This window comes from Heptranchias perlo, chromosome 1 (assembly GCF_035084215.1).
Source record: "Heptranchias perlo isolate sHepPer1 chromosome 1, sHepPer1.hap1, whole genome shotgun sequence".
In the NCBI taxonomy this organism is placed as follows: Eukaryota; Metazoa; Chordata; class Chondrichthyes; order Hexanchiformes; family Hexanchidae; genus Heptranchias; species Heptranchias perlo.
The window spans coordinates 181,431,395-181,455,019 of NC_090325.1; the positions used below are offsets into that span (position 1 = coordinate 181,431,395).

Below are 23,625 nucleotides of genomic sequence, written 5' to 3' on the forward strand. Positions count from 1 at the left end.
TAAGACAGGTCTCCCGGCTTAGTGCTGGGAAAGCCATTTGTGGGCATTTGCCTCTGGTCCCACGAAGGTGCCATTGCGTCATTCTTGGCTGTAACCCGCAAACAAGCTGTAAGTTTTTTCTTAAAGTGCTACTGTGCTTTTATTATTTTAATTAGTTCCCAGAATCACTGCAGTATGGCATTCCTGGGTGCAAGAGTGGGTCAGGAGGGAGGCAAGGCACCAGCATTCTTGGTGGGCGTGGCAAGAGGTGGCAGGGAAATTGGTGACCAAGGAGGGGAGAATGGCCACCAGTGCACGGGACTGGGAAGAAGCAACAGGAGAGAGAGCAGGGAAAGCAATAGCAAGAGGAAATGTGGACACGCAGCAGGAGTTTGCATTGGCGAGAGGCCCAATTTTCACAGGCCTCACGTGCTGTGAAGAACAGTGACACCAACTTGGAGATGAAAATTGGAAGCTGGGATGATGAAGAGCTGCAGCGAGTCACGCGAGAAAAATAAACTAGTCAGAGATAAGTATAACAAATAGGCTTAGAATTTAAGCATGGCAGGCAGGTGTTGCAGGTATGTGTGACATTAAATTATCACACAAAATGTGCGTTTTGCATGAGGTTTTTTGTTATATATAGGGAGTTAGAATAACATGTTAAGAGCTGTGCCAATCCCTGGGAAAGCCGTTTGTGGGCACTTGCCTCTGGTCCCATGAAGGTGCCACTGCGTCATTCTTGGCTGCAACTCAACCACAAACCATCTGTAAGTTTTTTTTTAATGTTTGTTGTCCAATGCAACAATTTAATCAGCTGCTGGAATGAATTGAATATTCAGGTGCATTTAAAAATGCACAACTGTTCAAGAAGTGTGAATTTGGTAATTTGCGCAATAATATATTAAATTTTTCGTCAACATGGAAAAATGATGAGTTTAAATAGAGGATATCACCTGGGTTCTGTTTTGATACCACATTTAATCGATGAGTGGATATAAGCATATAGAACAAGTGACTGAACTGTAAGTGCCTTGTACAGTCGTGTACATACAGCTGTTAATTTTACGCTAGGTCAGCTGTGTTGTATTTATACCGTAGGTAAGCAGTTTTGGATTTCTTTAAGAATTCGTGCATGTCAGCATAAAGGTATTTGTGTGCCTTCGTCATGCAGATTTGTGGCATTGGGGAATATGGATATGGATTTGAATATTGTTTGTGAAAGGACATTATTTGATTTGCTTTTGTTATTTCAGGATTTTAGTTTCCTATAAGATTACATTAGAAGGTTTCTCTCTATTAGTTTGATGGCTGTGTAAGATGTTTGACTTTTACTGGAAATTAAAAAATGACAGCGGAGTTTTGATATCTGATCATGAGGTGTGCTCTATAGCTGGTGGAATTAGTCCTTTGAGAAAACATTATCACATTGTTCCTGAGGCCAACAGCTAGTTTATAAGCATCAAAAATCTGTTTGTGTTTTGATGCCACAGAGTCCTAGAGGTGTGGAAGGAAAAATCTTCTTTCAATTATAGTGCTATTGTAATGAAACAATGATCAAAAAAGTATATTTAAAAAAAAATTTTTTTTCATTTTATGGACAACTACATGACAGGTGTGTGTTTTATAATTGTTTAGTTTCCATTTAATGAGTTTGATTCTGATAATTCCTCAGTACAGCATCATTTCCTCTGTGAAATGAAAACACTGCTGTGCAGATATCCAGTTAGTGTTCTATAATAGCTGGGAACCAAATGAAAGACATGTACAGTATTGCGATCTATCTAGAAGAACTTGTTCAATGGCAAATCAATTTATTGTAGTTACATTTTGGCAGGTTAAATTATTAATCAGAACTCAATCTAAGACTGCTGTCGGAGGGATTTATTGCTACATGTCGCATCTACAATGATATCTTTGTTTAGTCACAGAGTTAAAGGTCGTGTCACAGAAGTACCAGTACCACCCTCTGTCTTCAGCAGCCTCAGGCAGCGTGTGGAGCCAATCAGTGTTCTTCTCATTTGTGGCATGGGCCAAACCAATTGAATCCCTAATAAAAGGGGAATTGTCACAGTCCCCACCAAAGGTCAGTACAACAATATTAACATCAATGGGTTGAAAATCCACCAATGTTCAGTGAGTCAACAGGAGGGTCCTTAATTTTAATATCACTGGCGAGCGGCCGCATCACTGGGGGCACATCGAGGGCCTTGTCTCACGGCTCGCAGGTTGCAGCAGAGGTTGCCAGTTCTGAGGGTGGGGGGAGGGGGGAGGAATGCTTAGTCCCTGGTGCACCTCCACTGGATCTGTTTGAGGGATGGGAATATAGAAACTCGCAACGTAGGACTCTCCCTCCAGCACCCCCCCCCCCACACCAATGTTGTTGGTCTTTTTTGGGTTGGGGGAGGCTCTGCCCCCAACAAAGGCCTTAGGAAACTCCGACTTTAGGTCTGGACCCAGCGTAAGCAGCTCCTGGCCTGATTTGTGGCCCTTCCAGCACACTTCCACTGGAGTTACGCCAGGAGTATGTCGGAAGGGTCACAGATTTTTCATCCTTTTCTTTTTTATTCTGGTCAATTTTCTCACCTACCCTCAGATCCTCAAGGCATTGACTCCTTGCTAGTGTACACTTCCGTGGGCACTGGTCATGGCCTGGTACTTTTCCCACTTAGCTGCTGGTCATGTATGCGTCTTGACAGTTATGCAAGGTGCATGGGGAGTGATTGGAATCACAACTGATCTTACTTTCACCCGACATCCACTCTCACTCATTTTCCACCAGAGATTTCTGCTTAAATGTATTAAAATAATTTATTTTACTTTATTAGAGGCTTTTTTCAGATAAAACCTAAAGCTGTTGTGGAACAATTGATTATCAACCTAGGCTGATACTTCAGTTCAGTACTGAGGGAGTGCTGCACTGTAGGAGGTGTTGCCTTTTGGACGAAATTTTAAACCGAGGCCCCCTCTGCCCTCTCAGGTGGACGATAAAGATTCCATGGCACTATTTCGAAGAGGAGAAGGCGTGTTCTCCCGGTGTCCTGGCCAACATTCATCCCTTAACTTGCATTACTAAAGCAGACCATTTGGTTATTATCTCACTGCTGTTTGTGGGACCTTACTGTGTACAAATTGGCTGCTGCGTTTCCCTACATTGCAACAGTGACTACACTTCTAAAGTAATTAATAAAGTCAGGAGAAGGGGGAGTTGAAGTCCAAGGAACAATTGGAAAAGAAGTTGTCAGTATTTTGATACATTTAAAAAGTGCTAATGGGACATTAATACATAGACAGGAGTGTTTTAAATCACTGTTTGTGTACCATAGGGAGAATGAAAACTGCTTATTTTAATTGCAATTGTTTTCAATTATAATGCATATTCATACACTTATATGATCTTGGCACAGTATATAGAGAATCATAGAAAATTTACGGCACAGAAGAAAGCCATTCGGCCCATCATGTCCGCGCTGGCTGAAAATGAGCCACCTTGCCTAATCTCACTTTCCAGCCTTGTAGGTTATGGCACTTCAGGTGAATATCCAGGTATTTTTTAAATGTGATGAGGGTTTCTACCTCTGCCACTCTTTCAGGCAGTGAATTCCAGACCCCCACCACACTCTGGATGAAAACATTTTTCCACAGCTCCCCTCTAATCCTTCTACTAATCACTTTAAGTCTATACTCCCTGGTTATTGACCTATCTGCTAAGGGAAATAGGTCCTTCCTATCCACTCTGTCTAGGTCCTTCATAATTTTGTAAACCTCAATTTAATCACCCCTCAGCCTCCTCTGTTCCAAAGTAAACAATACCAGCCTATCCAATCTTTCCTCAAAGAATGTGGCTTAGTCTTCTGGTTATGAGTCTGTGATTTCCTGACCTGTGTTCCCTCCCTATTGGGAGCACCGGATTGCAGAATCAGCCTTTACATGATTCTAGGGACTGAGCCCTACTTAGAGACATACAGATAATGTAGGGGCTGTTGTGGTATTGGTATTTAGACAACTGCTGTTGATACCTGTCATAGTGATGTTAGATCTTATATTTTCAACAGAACAGAAACATGGAAGTGACTCCGCATTCTTCAGCTTTCAACTTGACTTTTCACAAATGTGCTGAGGTAAGTTTCCTGCCTCCCTCACAGTATCTTCTGTGCCATTATATAGGCTACTGAAGCTAACACCATTTATATTTGCAGTGTGCTGTCTTAAAATATCCTAATGATTAAAATATTCACATCTGCAGTGGAAGGAGAATGAATTAATCTATTTAAGGAGATTGCCTGACCTCCAGCTTAAACAAGTTAATATTTGAGAGGTAAGTGTGCAGTTGACTAAGAAAATGTGACCCTCAGAATAAACCGTATGACCAAATGTTGGTGAATAAATGTTGTTATTTACCATACACTAAAATAAAAACTGCACTCTGGAAATCTGGAATAAAACAAAACACTTTGGAAATACACAACAGGTCTCTCAGTGCCTGGAAGAGAACAAATAATTCTGATGAAGCTTTGCCACCTAAATTAAAGTATCTATGGCATCCTTACCTGAGGCAGCTGGGACAGCAGTTCAGGGGGCGAAAGTTGGCCTCAGTGCCCCTGGGTTCAGGAAGGGAAAATTGTGATCAGTTCCTAATGCTCATCGCAATCCAATGACTCCCGCTGCTTCACATGTGTGAATGTCGGGCTTGGTTGTGATGCCTTTTTATGGTAGAATAGCTTGACAACCTTCACTGGCTACGTGCGCATTTGAAGAGTGAATCGTTTGTGCAAGAGGCTGGAGTACAGCCAAAGCCTGTAGAACAATAAATACAGCGACGTTCAGCACCTTGAATGTCGCTGGAGGGGACAAAGTGCTTTTTTAAAATAGCATTTAAGCAATGTATTAGAAACGCAAGTGTTATGATTACAAGATTTCTAGCTAATTATAGAAAACACGCAACTGAAAAGCATGCATGGAACCTCCATGTGTCTGCAACTGAGATTTTGTCAGACTGTTTTTGTAAAATTCGTCTGTGAGGAAAGTCGGATTATGTTGTAGAGGAGGTAGATATAGGCTGTGGAGGTGATTGTTTGCGGTGTCCCTTTAATAGAATAGATCAATAAAACATGAGTTCTCTCTCTAAAGCTGTCACAGTACAGAGGAAGGATGCTTTAAGGACACTTACAGAGAAAAAAAACAAGAAAGAGAATTTTTAATACAGTATTATGCTGCTGGTATTGGAACATAAAAGTACAAATGACATGGTGCAGCATGGCAAAAGATGAGATTTGGTTTGTTAACATGAAGATCTGCCATTTGCTGTAAACAATTATTAGCCATCTCTGCCCTTTAGTGTGCTCACTGTCCCTTTGCACGTACATTGGAGTATTACAAATGACAAATTATTGTGGAGAAATTCGACTTGCGCCCAAAATGGGCGTAAAATCAGCGGAGTGACGAGTCCCTGTACCGACCTGAGGCCTGAGCCAAATTCAGCTTCGAGCCTCATTTAAACGTCACCGGCAGGCCACAGGCCCCCCACTGCGGCTTGCAGGTCAGGTGGGGGAGGAAATCGACCAGCTCCTGTGCAGAGCCGGCTGGCAGGTCGGGTCTGGGTGGGGGGGGGGGGGGGGGGGCCTCAAACGCACTGGCAGTGGGCCAAAAACAATTTTGTGGGCCCAAGAGGAGCCCTTTCCCCTGCAGCGTTTTGCTCACCATGGTGAATATTCACCAAAGTAGGGAGCGTGCGCTACACAAGACTCATAGCTTCATAGATCGAACTGAATCTAGCGACTGAATGGTGTTGCAAAACAACACACATTTTGACTCACCATTTGACTACAGACTGTTATATCGTTGTCACTTTACTCAAAAATATGGAATTCATTAATCCCAGTTTTGCTTTAATTTTTAAATCTAGAAACTTTTTGCTATGCTTTGCATGACCAGTTATCACAGCCAAAATTGTTAGAACAGGATATTGTGGGGATTGAGGTTGAAGTATTAATGTGCCTTTCCAATAGAACTCACTAAAATTAATTTAATAAACACTTCTGAACTCATTGTACAGACAGAAATCTAGGCGATACCTTTTTTAACTTTGAGTGAGAACCTTGTAACTGCGCTGTAACTCAGAGTGCATTCTTTTTAAAACATTTTAGACTAAACATAAATCACGCTGGAGAGCACCTCTATAGTCACCATTGTAGGAAAAAGTATTTGACTAACTTGATATGTTTAAAAGAAGCATTACTGCAGCAGAGGAAGATTGATGCATTATCAGTTTAATAATTTAAAAGTGACAAACATGCTGAAAATTTAACATCTGCTCTTCTGCAGTTTTTGCTGTATTTAGGTTCTTTTTTTTTTGGCTTTTTTTAAATTCGTTCATGGGATGTGGGCGTCGCTGGCGAGGCCGGCATTTATTGCCCATCCGTAATTGCCCTTGATAAGGTGGTGGTGAGCCGCCTTCTTGAACCGCTGCAGTCCATGTGGTGAAGGTTCTCCCACAGTGCTGTTAGGAAGGGAGTTCCAGGATTTTGACCCAGCGATGATGAAGGAACGGCGATATATTTCTAAGTCGGGATGGTGTGTGACTTGGAGGGGAACGTGCAGGTGGTGTTGTTCCCATGTACCTGCTGCTCTTGTCCTTCTAGGTGGTAGAGGTCACGGGTTTGGGAGGTGCTGTCGAAGAAGCCTTGGCGAGTTGCTGCAGTGCATCCTGTGGATGGTACACACTGCAGCCACAGTGCGCCGGTGGTGAAGGGAGTGAATGTTTAGGGTGGTGGATGGTGTCGAGCTTCTTGAGTGTTGTTGACTGCCCTTTTTACTTCCAATTCTTTGGCCTCCCCAGGTGATATATTATAAGTGGCAGTGAGAATAGGCAGTGCTGCTTCCAGACAGCCTCCTAGCTTGCTCTGAACTGGCTGCTTTGAAGGGTGCAAGAGCAGCCTGGAGAACATTGGCTGTGCTCCACATTCTAGAATTAGCACTATCCACGATTGTTAACATTAAGTTTGAGTCCCACAGTCCTGGCAATCTTTCCTGCCCTCATTAAGTCTGAGCTTTGTGTTTTTGTTCGGACAGAAAAAGGCACATCAAAAAAGTTTACGTGTCAGTCGTGGGTCAATGGTATCCCTCTAGCCTCTAAGTCAGAAGGTTGTGGGTTCACTCTAGAGACTTCAGCACTCCAGTGCAGTACTGAGAGAGTGCTGTACTGTTGAAAGAGATGTCTTTCAGATGAGAAGTTAAATTGAGGCCTGTCAGCCCTCTCAGGTGGACGCAAAAGATCCCATGGCACTATTTTGAAGAAGAGCAGGGGAGTTTTCCCCAGTGTACTGGCCAATATTTATCCCTCAACCAACATCACTAAAATAGATTATTTGGTCAATATCACAATGCTGTCTGTGGGTCCTGGCTGTGTGCAAATTGGCTGCCGTGTTTCCTACATTACAACAATGATACACTTCAAAAGTACTTAATTGGCTGTAAAGTGCTTTGGGAGGTCCTGAGGTCGTAAAGGGCGCTATATAAATGCAAGTCTTTCTTTTAGCCCTTGTGTGTTAACAGGACTATCATGTCACCAAAGTAAATTAATATATTGGTTGATTACAATGCAGGGACAGAGCCATTAGATTAGATCGATGGTCATTCAACAATGGCCTTATCTTCAAATAGGGCCAATTTTAACCTTGTGACCATTGCTGAATATTTGTAAGGCTGCAACTTGGAACAACCCACCCATATACACTCACACCACCATATAGTTTGGAACTGTTAGACCAACAAAGGGTAACTATCGTAGGGTGATTTTGGCCAAAGTCAAACTAGTCATCCCTCCTCTTAGATTGCATTGCACAGTGATCGAGTGTATGTGGAGTACACATGAAAAGAGATTACTCACCAAAAGGAAAAGAAAGGACTTATATTTATATAGTGCCGTTTATGATCTCAGGACTTCCCAAATTGCTTTACAGCCAATGAAGTACTTTTTGAATTGCTTTAACTGTTGTAATGTAGAAAATGCGGCAGCCATTTTGCATGCAGCAAGGTCCCACAAAGAGAAATGAAATAATCTGTTTTAGTGATGTTGGTTGAGGGATAAATATTGGTCAGGACCCCAGGAAAATTCCCTGCTCTTCTTCAAATAATGCCATGGGATCTTTTATCAACACCTGAGAGAGCAGACAAGGCCTCGGTTTAACTTCTCATCCGAAAGACGGTGTGATCCTCATTCTTTAGTTAAATGGCTTTTATTCATTGGACAAAGTTTTAAAAAAACTATTTTCTGATATCCAGAACTGTTGATTTTGGGGGGTTCAAATCAATAGTTCAGTGGCATGGTTAAGTTTTGCTGCTGGAGTACAATATTCTCACCATTAGGTGGTGCCTTAAACCTCTATATTGAAGTATGGTATGTTAAATTAAACCACATGAATCCAGCCACTGGGTGACACTATGCAGACAAAAATGTGTTATTTACTGAATTGCTTTTATTCTAGTGACTTGTATTAATTCATACAATAATATAATCTATTTATATAATCATATAGATCAGAGGCTGGGTATTCTGCAGCCAGTTACTCACCTCCTGACTCCCCAAAGCCTTTCCACCATCCACAAGGCACAAGTCAGGAGTGTGATGGAATACTCTCCACTTGCCTGGATGAGTGCAGCTCCAACAACAGTGAAAAAGCTCAACACCATCCAGGACAAAGCAGCCCATTTTATTGGCACCCCATCCACCACCTTAATCATTCACTCCCTCCACCACCGGCGCACAGTGGCTGCAGTGTGTACCACCTACAAGATGCACTGCAGCAACTTGCTAAGGCTTCTTCGACAGCACCACCCAAGCCCGCAACTTCTACCACCTAGAAGGACAAGGGCAGCAGGCGTTTGGGAACACCACCACCTGCACGTTCCCCTCCAAGTCACACACCATCCCGACTTGGAAATATATCGCCGTTCCTTCATCGTCGTTGGGTCAAAATCCTGTAACACCCTACCTAACAGCACTGTGGGAGAACCTTCACCACATAAACTGCAGCGGTTCAAGAAGGCGGCTCACCACCACCTTCTCAAGGGCAATTAGGGATGGGCAATAAATGCTGGCCTTGCCAGCGACACCCACATCCCATGAATGAATAAAATAAATTATGTATGCAGCACAGTAGGAGGCCGTTCAGCTTGTCATATCTTTGCTGGTGCTGCCTCTTCAACTGGAGCAATCTATTCTAATTGAATTTCCCTGCCCGTTCCCTTCTTTTATATTCTTCCTTTTGAAATACTTACTCAGTTCCTTTTAGATTATATTATTGGCTTAGATATTAGTTGACGCCGTGTTTTACAAGCACGAAATGGGTGCCTAAGCGTCCAAAATGGCGGGCGGCATGTGCATACACATTCCGTGCCGGAAGTGTGCCACCCGCCATATTGGTAAAGGCTCCGGTATAAGTGTCCAGGGTCCGCGCCTGAAACTGGAGCCCAATGCCTGTTTCAAGCTGCCCTGAATGCAGCTGGCACCAGGCCCCTTAAAGGGATCGCTGGGGGCCAGCACCAAATCAATGGAAACGAAAATCGGGAGAGGAGTTCAACAGGTGGCCAAGCTGATATCGCGCGTTTTACAATAAGAACATAAGAAATAGGAGCAGGAGTAGGCCAATCGGCCCCTCGAGCCTGCTCCGCCATTCAATAAGATCATGGCTGATCTGATCCTAACCTCAAATCTAAATTCATGTCCAATTTCCTGCCCGCTCCCCGTAACCCCTAATTCCCTTTACTTCCAGGAAACTGTCTATTTCTGTTTTAAATTTATTTAATGATGTAGCTTCCACAGCTTCCTGGGGCAGCAAATTCCACAGACCAACTACCCTCTGTGTGAAGAAGTTTCTCCTCATCTCAGTTTTGAAAGAGCATCCCCTTATTCTAAGATTATGCCCCCTAGTTCTAGTTTCACCCATCCTTGGGAACATCCTTATCGCATCCACCCGATCAAGCCCCTTCACAATCTTATATGTTTCAGTAAGATCACCTCTCATTCTTCTGAACTCCAATGAGTGGAGTCCCAATCTACTCAACCTCTCCTCATATGTCCGCCCCCTCATCCCCGGGATTAACCGAGTGAACCTTCTTTGTACTGCCTGGAGAGCAAGTATGTCTTTTCTTAAGTATGGACACCAAAACTGTATGCAGTATTCCAGGTGCGGTCTCACCAATACCTTATATAACTGCAGCAATACCTCCCTGTTCTTATATTCCATCCCCCGAGCAATAAAAGCCAACATTCCGTTGGCCTTCTTGATCACCTGCATACTAACTTTTTGATTTTCTTGCACTAGGACCCCCAGATCTCTTTGTACTGCAGTACTTTCCAGTTTCTCGCCATTAAGATAATAACTTGCTCTCTGATTTTTCCTGCCAAAGTGCATAACCTCACATTTTCCAATATTGTATTGCATCTGCCAAATCTCCGCCCACTCACCCAGCCTGTCTATATCCCCTTGTAGGTTTTTTATGTCCTCCTCACTCTCTACTTTCCCTCCCATCTTTGTATCATCTGCAAACTTTGATATGTTACACTCGGTCCCCTCCTCCAAATCATTAATATAGATTGTAAAGAGTTGGGGACCCAGCACCGACCCCTGCGGAACACCACTGGCTACTGGTTGCCAGTCCGAGAATGTTGCTCAAAGTCAAAGTTACCCCCTTATGGCTTTGCATAAAAAGTCAGTATTATTGTATGTCACTGACATGAGCTTTTGTTGTGTGGGTGCATATACAGTTTAAATATATAAACAAAATGTATGTAATAATATAGTACTCTCTTTCTCAGGTGAGTGGAAGAAGTGAATCCCAGATACTGACCGTGAAGCTGATGATAAGCAGTTTGGATGTACAATCTATATTTAACATTTCTCAGCTTACTATCCGAGATGCTATTAGTGGTCTAAGCATTCGGAGTAACATGGGACAAGAAACTGAAATAGGGTTCCAGACATATACCAAAGAATTTCTTCAAGGTAAGACAGTCCTCTGTGTTAACCTATTTACACAATGCAATAGGTCATGCTGCAAGTTTGTAAAAAAGACTGAAATAAAATATATTGGTCACCCATTAGTGTATAATTATGAGCATTGCATTGAAACATTGTTGATATTCTACTTTGTATTTTATAATTAATCTGTTAAAGTGTTTTGGTAATTTGCTGTTTTGTAGTTTCTCAGCAGCTCTTTTCACGGATGATTCAACTTCTTTAGAAAAACCATAGTACAAAGCTTGCACTTTGTCAGTTTAATACATATTGCTTGCTTTTGACGGGTCCAGTGATAGAATGAGCTGGTTGTGATCATCCTGCATCAATGCAATCTTGAATGTGAGGTTCATGCCTGCCTTTCCTCACAAAATGAGTTATTTCATCTCAACTGGGGGCTTCCCTTAAGGGAGGTGGGGACAGAATCTGGATCTCCTTCACTTCTTTCTGACAGGTACAGATTAGTATCGATAGTGGTAAGTGTGCACGCAGGGATAACAAGTTTGGTTGCAATTACCTCCACGATCAAACAGTCTGACGAGACTCACTGTCTAGGCCAACACATGAAGAATGAGCAGTTGGGTGAGGCATCCGAGGCTGTCCTCTATCCATGAAACTGTATCCTGGCATGATGTAGTGGCTTAAAAGGAGGGCAGGAAAAGAGAGCAAACTGAGGAAAAAAAGAACTTCAATTGTTTTTTGACAAGGCCCTCCCTTAATAATAATCAACTGAATAGTTTAAGTGGAAGTATTTAACTTCATTTTGACTTCTGAAATCTGTAGAATGTAGTACTATAATGCACGGGCCAGTGTGAGAATACAGGGTTAGAACAGAGGGAATTACTGCAAAAACCTTTCTAGATGCCTGTGTTAAAATACACATTTCATCCTTCATTTATCAGCAGGTGAATACTACATAATTAACTATACTGCGGTACTAAATGTTGGAGAGTCCAAGGATGTGAGGACTATTTCATTGCCTGCCTACCTCACCTTTGGCCATGCATCACAGGTATACTATTTAAAGATTAATTCATTTGCTACTTGTTTAGCAAGTAAGGTTCTTGATCTTGACTCTGCTAGTGTCGATGCTGTTGGGCGGCCAGATGCTTTCATACAGGAAAGGAGGTAAAATCTGAAAGAGAATCCATTTAGGACATTGACATACACTTAATGGTGCTTGGCAGAAGATTCCTGGAGTAGGTAACAGTTTATTCCATAAGGTAACAACTCTGGAGCATGAAAAAGTTATTTATTAAATTAGGTTTAATTTGCTGCTTCCTTTGATCCTTTCTGGTTTTGTACAGAATACCTTTCTGCCTCCATACTAACCCATTCCCTCAGTTATTATACAAACTTGCATCGTGGCCTTCATTAATCTTTTCTTAGTGAGAACAACTTGAGCTCCTTCATTCTCCTTTCATAAGCTTAATGATCCAATACTTGTAACCAGCTTTGCTGTCCTCCATTGAACACTTTCTACTGCAGTGCATTAGCACACTGCCCTTTCATTTTTTGGGATCTAGGTTACCCATGGTGTGTCACTGGGTAAAGGTAGATAACTCACTCACCCTGTGATACTTCCCAATATCCTTCTCACTCAGGAACTTATCATGTATTATATTCAAGGACTGTACTATACCCATACTTACCACATTTACTGCTAACCTGTTCCAGATATTGACAGTCCTCTGAGAAAATATATACTTCCTAGCCTCCATCCTGACTTCTGATTTATTTTGTATTTTATCCCATAGTCCTATTATCACTTTGCTTTTAGATACCTTATTCAAATCTGCTACATCCAATGTTTCATAATTCTAAAAATCTCAATCATATCACCCCTGAGCATCTGTTTCTCCAAAGTGAATAATCCCAACACTTTCTAGGCCCATCCCAATAACTAAGAAATTGAAGTTCAGTTATCATTTTTGTTGCTTTCTGTACCCTCTTTAGAGCCTCAATACCCATCGCTAGTTGTGGGGACCAAATAATATTCCAAGTATAGACAAACCAAAGTCTTATTAACTTAAGTATAGTCCTCTTAGTTTTTCACTTATTGACTTAACAATACTTCTAAGAAACCTATTCACTTTCCCTGTGGCTACCGTCACATTTGTTGTGAACCTTTAGTGAATGGTAAATAACCACACTCAATCCTGCTTTATTACTTTGAATGGGCACTCATGAATGGAATGGAGATGTTTTGAGTTGCCTGGCACCATGTACATCACTCAGCACCTCTCCACATTAAATGGCACCTTACATTCATATGGTCATTCACTTAATTTATTTAAATCAACTTGCAACCTACTAATCTCCACCTCATTTCACTGTCATTTGAACGAGAATGCAGGTTGACTTGCACTCTTTTTTTTCTCTGTTTCTTCCTCTCTCCACTTGGGGAAGTGCTTTGTTTCCACTCAGTTAAGGTTAGCAAACCGGTTTGGCAATTATCGTAGTTAATTATTGTATATTACCTGATCTTGCCTGCAACTGTTGGCTTTACATCTGCTATTGATTTCCAACAACTTGACCATTTTTGGAATAGAATGCTATCAGTTTGGTCTGCTATTATTTCTTTTACAAAAAATCTGGCCAAGCTTTAATATGAGATAACTGAAATCTAAAATCATGCCTTTCAGGAGAGCCTTACTGAGATTGAACCCCTGGTGGCAGACTTCACACTGACTAAGAATGCAGCTATTCAGGTAAGTTGAGTAAAGGAATCACTGTTGCAGTTGTCATGAGGTTGTCACCTTGATTGTCATGAGGCAAAATTACAACACCAAGTTATAGTCCAACAATTTTTATTTGAAATCTACAAGCTTTCGGAGGCTTCCTCCTTCGTCAGGTAAATGTTCAGGAGCTCCTCGAAGCTTACGCATTTATACATATAGAACAATACATGGTGTTTACAGACTGCCCTACTCTACTACTCGCCTTTAAACAGCCACCCAACCTCAAACAGACTATCGTTCGCAGCAAATTACCCAGCTTTCAGGAGAACAGCGTCCACGACACCACACAACCCTGCCACGGTAACCGCTGCAAGACATGCCAGATCATCGACACAGATACCACCATCACACGAGAGGACACCACCCACCAGGTGCATGGTTCATACTCCTGTGACTCGGCCAACGTTGTCTACCTCATACGTTGCAGGAAAGGATGCCCCGGAGCATGGTACATTGGCGAGACCATGCAGACACTGCGACAACGGATGAACGGACACCGCGCAACAATCGCCAGACAGGAGGGTTCCCTCCCAGTCGGGGAACACTTCAGCAGTCAGGGACATTCAGTCACCGATCTTCGGGTAAGCGTTCTCCAAGGCGGCCTTCGAGACACACGACAACGCAAAATCGTCGAGCAGAAATTGATAGCCAAGTTCCGCACCCATGAGGACGGCCTCAACCGGGATCTTGGGTTCATGTCACGCTACACGTTACCCCACCAGCGAACAAAAGCTATCTGTTTTTAATATAATGGGTCATTTGCTGGCTTTCTCTGCCTTCCGGATGTTTCTGCCTCTCTCTGTTTTTTTTCCTGTTTGTTTTTTTGTTGAATGTGTATTCGGGGGTTCTGTAGGTGACACCTCTCTGTCTGAACACGGTGATTGCCTTGGCAACGGGCAGTTGCAGGTGCAGTCTGTAAACACCATGTATTGTTCTATATGTTGGATAGTGATCAACAAGCATGCAAATATCTGAGGAATAAAGATTCATTTTGTGTGAATATGAATTTATAAATTAAAGCTACTGTAAATTTTACATATAACTCTAAAGTGGTGAGGCTATGTTGTATGCACTTGCATATAATGTAAGCTTCCTTCCGTAATAGCTGTTGTAGATTATTGAAATACATCTGGATGGCCTCTGCATCAGACCATTAAGACAGGTGAAGCATTGTAGAACAAGCCTGAGGTATTGTTTCAAGCTAAAATGGCCTCGAAAAGAAGGAGCTACCTTTAAAGTAAGGGTGACAGAAGCTGCTGAGGAGAGGAGCAATAAGAACATAAAAACATAAGAAATAGGAACAGGAGTAGGCCCCTCGAGCCTGCTCTGCCATTCAACAAGATCAAGGTTGATCGACCTCAACTCCACTTTTCTGCCCTATCCCCATATACCTTGATTCCCTTAGTGTCCAAAAATCTATCGATCTCAAGTCTTGAATATACTCAATGACTGAGCATCCACAGCCCTCTGGGGTAGAGAATTCCAAAGATTCGCAACCCTCTGAGTGAAGAAATTTTTCCTCATCTCAGTCCTAAATGGCCGCCCTCTTATCTTGAGACTATGACCCTTAGTTCTAGACTCTCCAGCCAGGGGAAACAGCCTCACAGCATCTACCGTGTCAAGCCCTCTAAGAATTTTATGTTTCAAATAGGCCACACGCATGTGATTTCAATATGGAAACAAAATCAAGCAGGGTTGCTGAAAGGAGAGGGCAGTCATCACAAGCAAGTCTCAATGCTGTCCACTATTTTTGAATTAAAAAAAGCTGCTGGACTGGGTGTTGATAACAAGAGTGTTAAGAAACATCGAAAATAGGAGCAGGAGTAGGCCGTTCGGCCCTTCGAGCCTGCTCCGCCATTCAATACGATCATGGCTGATCCTCTATCCCAATACCATATTCCCGCTCTCTCCCCATAGCCCTTGATGCCTTTTGTGTCTAGAAATCTGTTTGTCTTCTTCTTAAATATATTCAGTGACTTGGCTCCCACAGCCTTTTGTGGTAGAGAATTCCGCAGGTTCACCACCTTCTAAATGAAGAAATTTCTCCTCATCTCAGTCCTAAATGTCCTACCCCATATCCTGAGACTATGACCCCTCATTCTAGACCCCCCCCAGCCAGGAGGAACATCCTCCCTGCATCCAGTCTGTCTAGCCCTGTCAGAAATGTATACGTTTCAATGAGATCCCCTCTCATTCTTCTAAACTCTAGTGAATACAGGCGTAGTCGACCAAGTCTCTCCTCATACGATAGTCCTGCCATCCCAGGAATCAATCTGGTGAACCTTCGCTGCATTCCCTCTATGCCAAGTATATTCTTTCTTCGGTAAGGAGACCAAAACTGCACACAATACTCCAGGTGTGGTCTCACCAAGGCCCTGTAAAACTGCAGTAAGACATCCTTGCTCCTGTACTCAAATCCTCTTGCAATGAAGGCCAACATACCATTTGCCTTCCTAACTGCTTGCTATACCTGCATGTTTGCTTTCAGTGACTGGTGTACAAGGACACCCAGGTCCCTTTGTACATCAACATTTCCCAATCCATCACCATTTAAATAATACTCTGCCTTTCTGTTTTTCCTTCCGAAGTGGATAACTTCACATTTATCCACGTTATACTGCGTCTGCCATGTATTTGCTCACTCACACAACTTGTCTAAATCACCTTGAAGCCTCTTTGCATCCTTCTCACAACTCACAATCCCACCTAGTTTGGTGTCGTCAGCAAACTTAGAAATATTACATTTGGTTCCTTCATCCAAATCATTGACATATATTGTGAATAGCTGGGGCCCAAGCACCGATCCCTGCGGTATCCCACTAGTCATCGCCTGCAACACTCTCAAGATTCAATTGTAAGATATGCAGTGCGCCATGGAACTTGAACCACCCAGACTTATGAAGAATAATGGGCTGAGAGCTAGCACCTTTACAACACTGAGTCAAGCATTGATATTGGTTACCTGACCATCAGAAGAACTTTGCCAGCTTCCAGAACTGGGTACGGTAGCATGGGATATGATGTGGAGATGCCGGTGACGGACTGGGGTTGACAATTGTAAACAATTTTACAACACCAAGTTATAGCTTGGTGTTGTTAAATTGTTTACAATTGTCAACCCCAGTCCATCACAGGTATCTCCACATCATGGCTACCATCGACACCACAAACTGCCGGCTCACAGTGGAAAGGATATCCAAGAAGATCGCGCATATAGACACAGACATCAAGTTTTTACAGAGCTGCAAGAAAGCAGACAAGATCCCGAAAGGACAACAGATCACGAACCCACTCAAGTCCACATACAACTCGGATTACGCTGAGAGACTCTGCCGTCGTACCTCTCGCACACTCCGCAACCATCTCGTACACCAACTCTACAGCAGACGCCGCAACCTCGAAACTAAGATAGAGTCCATACTCTCAACCTGTACTCAGGACACAGCAGACCAGCTACGAGATACCGCCAAACAGACGAGGCAACGGAACTACGCTGCCTACATGAAAACCAAGAGCAGGAAGCTTGAGAAACTCGGCATCACCACCAGTATCGACCAAGCTTCCCCGGGTACCACGGTTGCAACCACAGGGAAGTCTATCGTCAATTTGTCCGACCACACCCTTCAACCAGACGAAATCGAAGTTCTCAGCCGAGGGCTCAATTTCTGCCCCACTACCAAAATGGACCCCATTAGCCTCGCGGCGGACACAGAGGAATTCATCAGGAGAATGAGGCTCCGGGAATTCTTCCACAAATCCCAAGATTTCAGCAGCGAACCCAATGAGACAATCAACGATCCGGAACAGCAGACAGAGGGATCCGCGGTACAGTAACCGAAGAGGAAAGAGTCACACTGGACTCCTCCGGAGGGTCGCTGCCCTCAGCTTGACATGTATGCTCAAGCTGTCAGGAAATACGTCAATGCCAGATTCATCAGCCGCACTCAGAAGACAGTCCAGAATGTCACCCGAGCACAACGCAACGCCATCAACGCTCTCAAGACCAACCACAATATCGTCATCAAACCAGCGGACAAAGGAGGAGCCATCGTCATACAGAACAGAACGGACGATTGCAAAGAAGCATACCGACAACTGGACAACCAGGAACACCACAGACGGTTACCCGCAGATCCGACCAAAGAGCACACCCACCAGCTCAACAAACTGATCAAGACCTTTGATCCAGACCTTCAAAGCATCCTACACGCACTCATCCCACGTACTCCCCGCGTGGGAGACTTCTACTGCCTCCCAAAGATACACAAAGCCAAGACACCCGAACGTCCTATCGTATCAGGCAACGGAACCCTGTGTGAGAACCTCTCTGGATACATCGAGGGCATCCTGAAACCCATCGTACAGGGAACCCCCAGCTTCTGTCGCGACACTACAGACTTCCTACAAAAACTCAGTACCCACGGACCAGTTGAACACTTCTCACCACGATGGACGTCTCGGCACTCTACACCAGTATCCCCCACGATGACGGCATCGCTGCGACAGCATCAATACTCAACACCAATAACAACCAATCTCCAGACGCCATCCTACAACTCATCCGCTTCATCCTGGATCACAATGTCTTCACCTTCGATAACCAGTTCTTTACCCAAGCACACGGAACAGCCATGGGGACCAAATTCGCACCCCAATACGCCAACATTTTCATGCACAAGTTCGAGCAGGACTTCTTCACTGCACAGGACCTCCAACCAACACTATACACCAGATACATCGACGACATTTTCTTTCTATGGACCCACGGCGAGGAATCACTAAAGAGACTACACGATAACATCAACAAGTTCCATCCCACCATCAAGCTCACCATGGACTACTCCTCAGAATCAGTTTCTTTCTTGGACACACGAATCTCCATCAAAGACGGGCACCTCAGCACCTCACTCTACCGCAAGCCCACGGACAACCTCACGATGCTCCACTTTTCCAGCTTCCACCCTAACCACGTCAAAGAGGCCATCCCCTATGGACAGGCCCTGCGAATACACAGGTTCTGCTCAGACAAGGAGGAACGCGATGGACACCTACAGATGCTGAAAGATGCCCTAGTAAGAACGGGATATGACGCTCGACTCATCGATCGACAGTTCCGACGGGCCACAGCGAAAAATCGCGTAGACCTCCTCAGAAGACTAACACGGGACGCAACCAACAGAGTACCCTTCATCGTCCAGTACTTCCCCGGAGCGGAGAAACTACGCCATGTTCTCCGCAGCCTTCAACATGTCATCAATGACGACGAACACCTCGCTATGGCCATCCCCACACCTCCACTACTCGCCTTTAAACAGCCACCCAACCTCAAACAGACTATCGTTCGCAGCAAATTACCCAGTTTTCAGGAGAACAGCGTCCACGACACCACACAACCCTGCCACGATAACCTCTGCAAGACATGTCAGATCATCAACACAGATACCACCATCACACGAGAGGACACCACCCACCAGGTGCATGGTTCATACTCCTGTGACTCGGCCAACGTTGTCTACCTCATACGTTGCAGGAAAGGATGCCCCAGAGCATGGTACATTGGCGAGACCATGCAGGCGCTGCGACAACGGATGAACGGACACCGCGCAACAATCGCCAGACAGGAGGGTTCCCTCCCAGTCGGGGAACACTTCAGCAGTCAAGGACATTCAGCCACCGACCTTCGGGTAAGCGTTCTCCAAGGCGGCCTTCGAGACACATGACAACGCAAAATTGTCGAGCAGAAATTGATAGCCAAGTTCCGCACCCATGAGGACGGCCTCAACCGGGATCTTGGGTTCATGTCACGCTACACGTAACCCCACCAGCGAACATATGTTATCTGTTTTTAATATAACGGGTCATTTGCTGTCTTTTCTATGTCTCTGCCTCTCTTTTTTTTGGTGGTTTGTATATTCGGTGGCCTTTTAGGTAACACCTCTCTGTCTGCACACTGTGATTGCTGTGGCAACGGGCAGTTGGAAAGACTATCTGTAATCACCAGGCATTGTTCTGTGATTTATAAATGCGAAGGGTTCAAGGATTTCATTTCCACAACATTCACCTGAGGAAGGAGGAAGCCTCCGAAAGCTTGTGAATTTCAAATAAAATTGTTGGACTATAACTTGGTGTTGTAAAATTGTTTCTAAATGGGATAGATTCAGAACAGATCTAGCAGCTCAAAACTGGGCATCCATGAGGCGCTGTGGGCCATCATCAGCAGCAGAATTGTATTCCAGCACAATCTGTAACCTCATGGCCCGGCATATTCCTCACTCTACCATTATCAACAAGCCAGGGGATCAACCCTGGTTCAATGAGGAGTGTAGAAGAGCATGCCAGGAGCAGCACCAGGCGTACCTAAAAATGAGGTGCCAACCTGGTGAAGCGACAACTCAGGACTACATGCATGCTAAACAGCGGAAGCAACATGCTATAGACAGAGCTGAGCGATTCCACAACCAACGGATCAGATCAAAGCTCTGCAGTCCTGCCACATCCAGTCATGAATGGTGGTGGACAATTAAACAACTAACGGGAGGAGGAGGCTCTGCAAACATCCCCATCTTCAATGATGGCGGAGTCTAGCACGAGTGCAAAAGACAAGGCTGAAGCGTTTGCAACCATCTTCAGCCAGAAGTGCCGAGTGGATGATCCATCTCGGCCTCCTCCCGATATCCCCACCATCACAGAAGCCAGTCTTCAGCCAATTCGATTCACTCCACGTGATACCAAGAAACGGCTGAGTGCACTGGATACAGCAAAGACTATGGGCCCTGAAAACATCCCAGCTGTAGTGCTGAAGACTTGTGCTCCAGAACTAGCTGCGCCTCTAGCCAAGCTGTTCCAGTACAGCTACAACACTAGCATCTACCCGACAATGTGGAAAATTGCCCAGCTATGTCCTGTCCACAAAAAGCGGGACAAATCCAATCCAGCCAATTACCGCCCCATCACTCTACTCTCAATCATCAGCAAAGTGATGGAAGGTGTCATCGACAGTGCTATCATGCGGCACTTACTCACCAATAACCTGCTCACCGATGCTTAGTTTGGTTCCGCCAGGACCACTCGGCTCCAGACCTCATTACAGCCTTGGTCCAAACATGGACAAAAGAGCCTAATTCCAGAGGTGAGGTGAGAGTGACTGCCCTTGACATCAAGGCAGCATTTGACCGAGTGTGGCACCAAGCAGCCCTAGTAAAATTGAAGTCAATGGGAATCAGGGGGAAAACTTTCCAGTGGCTGGAGTCATACCTAGCACAAAGGAAGATGGTCGTGGTTGTTGGAGGCCAATCATCTCAGCCCCAGGACATTGCTGCAAGAGTTTCTGAGGGCAGTGTCCTAGCCCCAACCATCTTCAGTTGCTTCATCAATGACCTTCCCTCCATCATAAGGTCAGAAATGGGGACGTCCGCAGATGATTGCACAGTGTTCAGTTCCATTCGCAACCCCTCAGATAATGAAGCAGTCCGAGCCCGCATGCAGCAAGACCTGGACAACATCCAGGCTTGGGCTCATAAGTGGCAAGTAACGTTCGTGCCAGACAAGTGCTAGGCAATGACAATCTCCAACAATTGTAAACAATTTTACAACACCAAGTTATAGTCCAGCAATTTTATTTTAAATTCACAAGCTTTCGGAGATTTTCTCCTTCCTCAGGCAAATGTTTCAAGATCTCCTTGAAGCCTACGCATTTATACATATTGAACAATAATACATGGTGTTTACAGACTGCCCCTGCAACTGCCCGTTGCCAAGGCAATCACCGTGTTCAGACAGAGAGGTGTTACCTGCAGAACCTCCGAATACACATTCAACAAAAAAACAAACAGGGAAAAAAAAACAGAGAAAAAAAAACACAGAGAGAGGCAGAAACATCCGGAAGGCAGAGAGAGCCAGCAAATGACCCATTATATTAAAAACAGATAACATTTGTTCGCTGGTGGGGTAACGTGTAGCGTGACATGAACCCAAGATCCCGGTTGAGGCCGTCCTCATGGGTGCGGAACTTGGCTATCAATTTCTGCTCGACGATTTTGCGTTGTCGTGTGTCTCGAAGGCCGCCTTGGAGTACGCTTACCCGAAGGTCGGTGGATGAATGTCCATGACTGCTGAAGTGTTCCCCGACTGGGAGGGAACCCTCCTGTTTGGCGATTGTTGCGCGGTGTCCATTCATCCGTTGTCGCAGTGTCTGCATGGTCTCGCCAATGTACCATGCTCTGGGGCATCCTTTCCTGCAACGTATGAGGTAGACAACGTTGGCTGAGTCACAGGAGTATGAACCATGCACCTGGTGGGTGGTGCATGGTTCATACTCCTGTGACTCAGCCAACGTTGTCCAACAAGAGAGAGTCTAACCACCTCTCCTTGACATTCAACGGCATTACCATCGCCGAATCCCGCACCATCAACATCCTGGGGGTCATCATTGACCAGAAACTTAATTTAACCTGCCATATAAATACTGTGGCTACTGGAGCAGGTCAGAGGCTGGGTATTCTGCGGCGAGTGACTCACCTCCTGACTCCCCAAAGCCTTTCCACCATCTACAAGGCACAAGTCAGGAGTGTGATGGAATACTCTCCACTTGCCTGGATGAGTGCAGCTCCAACAACACACAAGAAACTCGACACCATCCAGGACAAAGCAGCCCACTTGATTGGCACCTCATCCACCACCCTAAACATTCACTCCCTTCACCACCGGCGCACCATGGCGGCAGTGTGTACCATCCACAGGATGCACTGCAGCAACTCGCCAAGGCTTCTTCGACAGCACCTCCCAAACCCGTGACCTCTACCACCTAGAAGGACAAGAGCAGCAGGCACATGGGAACAACACCACCTGCACATTCCCCTCCAAGTCACACACCATCCCGACTTGGAAATATATCGCCGTTCCTTCATCGTCGCTGAGTCAAAATCCTGGAACTCCCTTCCTAACAGCACTGTGGGAGAACCTTCACCACACGGACTGCTGCGGTTCAAGAAGGCGGCTCACCACCACCTTCTCAAAGGCAATTAGGGATGGGCAATAAATGCCGGCCTCGCCAGCGACGCCCACATCCCATGAACGAATAAAAAAAAACACAAAAAGTGTCTACCTCCAGTATTTGTAAATGTGCATGAAGTTCCACTTAACTCTGAAGCTCTGGAAAACAGAATAGTGGTCCAGAAAAAGATCCATTTGTGTTGGTGGCAATGGCTAGCTTTGATTTAGCTAACTTAACCATAGTTCTGGCCAGCACTGGTAAATTGAAGCTGATGGTTATTTTTAAATCAACAATTCAACCACGGGAAATTATATTTTGTCCAGATCAAGGTGATACCAGCAGCATTATGCTGCCAGGCTTTGTTGAAGGTTCCTAGCCAGACATTTACCTTTTTTTTTCTCTCCGGTGCATAGACTAGTTGGGCAGAATGGCCTGTTTCTGTGCTGTAAATTCTATGTAATTCTGTGTAATAAGAGACTTTAAGACTAAAGTAGTTAGTACAAGCAGGACTGCAATAATGGCAACCAAGTCTTTGGATTTTGTATGTGTTGCTATGTATGCAATCCACTTGGGTGCAGTGTAGTACTGGTACAGCGGTATAGAAAAGGAAGCTTCTGCTTGTTGTTGTACTATATAATGATTTAGTTAAACTATCCACCACTGGTTGCATTACACAGACAGACATTTCTACTCAAATGCTATTTCATAAGTGAATTATATATTTTTTCTTATTTGGTCTCTCTGCAGTTCCATGAATACTGTACAAAAATTACAAACTGATGATAAGCTTGGTATAAAATATATTGTGTGTTGTGATTATATGTGCTAGTGTTTCTGCAGATTATCATCCTATCACTTCAGAGCGAATAAAAATGTTAAATTACTGCAGCAAAAT

General features: G+C 44.4%; 1 protein-coding gene across 4 annotated transcripts in view; it reads left to right on the top strand.

The window, feature by feature from the left end:
* The window catches only part of LOC137328491 (limbin-like), a 140,333-nt gene that overhangs the window by 8,330 nt on the left and 108,378 nt on the right, over positions 1-23,625 (top strand). For 2 of the 4 annotated variants that reach the window (XM_067994343.1, XM_067994344.1), the window contains exons 3-7: positions 1,905-2,065; positions 4,035-4,100; positions 10,799-10,985; positions 11,900-12,009; positions 13,643-13,708. In XM_067994343.1, the coding sequence (XP_067850444.1) occupies positions 1,905-2,065; positions 4,035-4,100; positions 10,799-10,985; positions 11,900-12,009; positions 13,643-13,708 (590 nt within the window). The remainder of the gene's footprint in view (positions 1-1,904; positions 2,066-4,034; positions 4,101-10,798; positions 10,986-11,899; positions 12,010-13,642; positions 13,709-23,625) is intronic. The other 2 variants (XM_067994341.1, XM_067994342.1) reach the window with 2 other exon arrangements.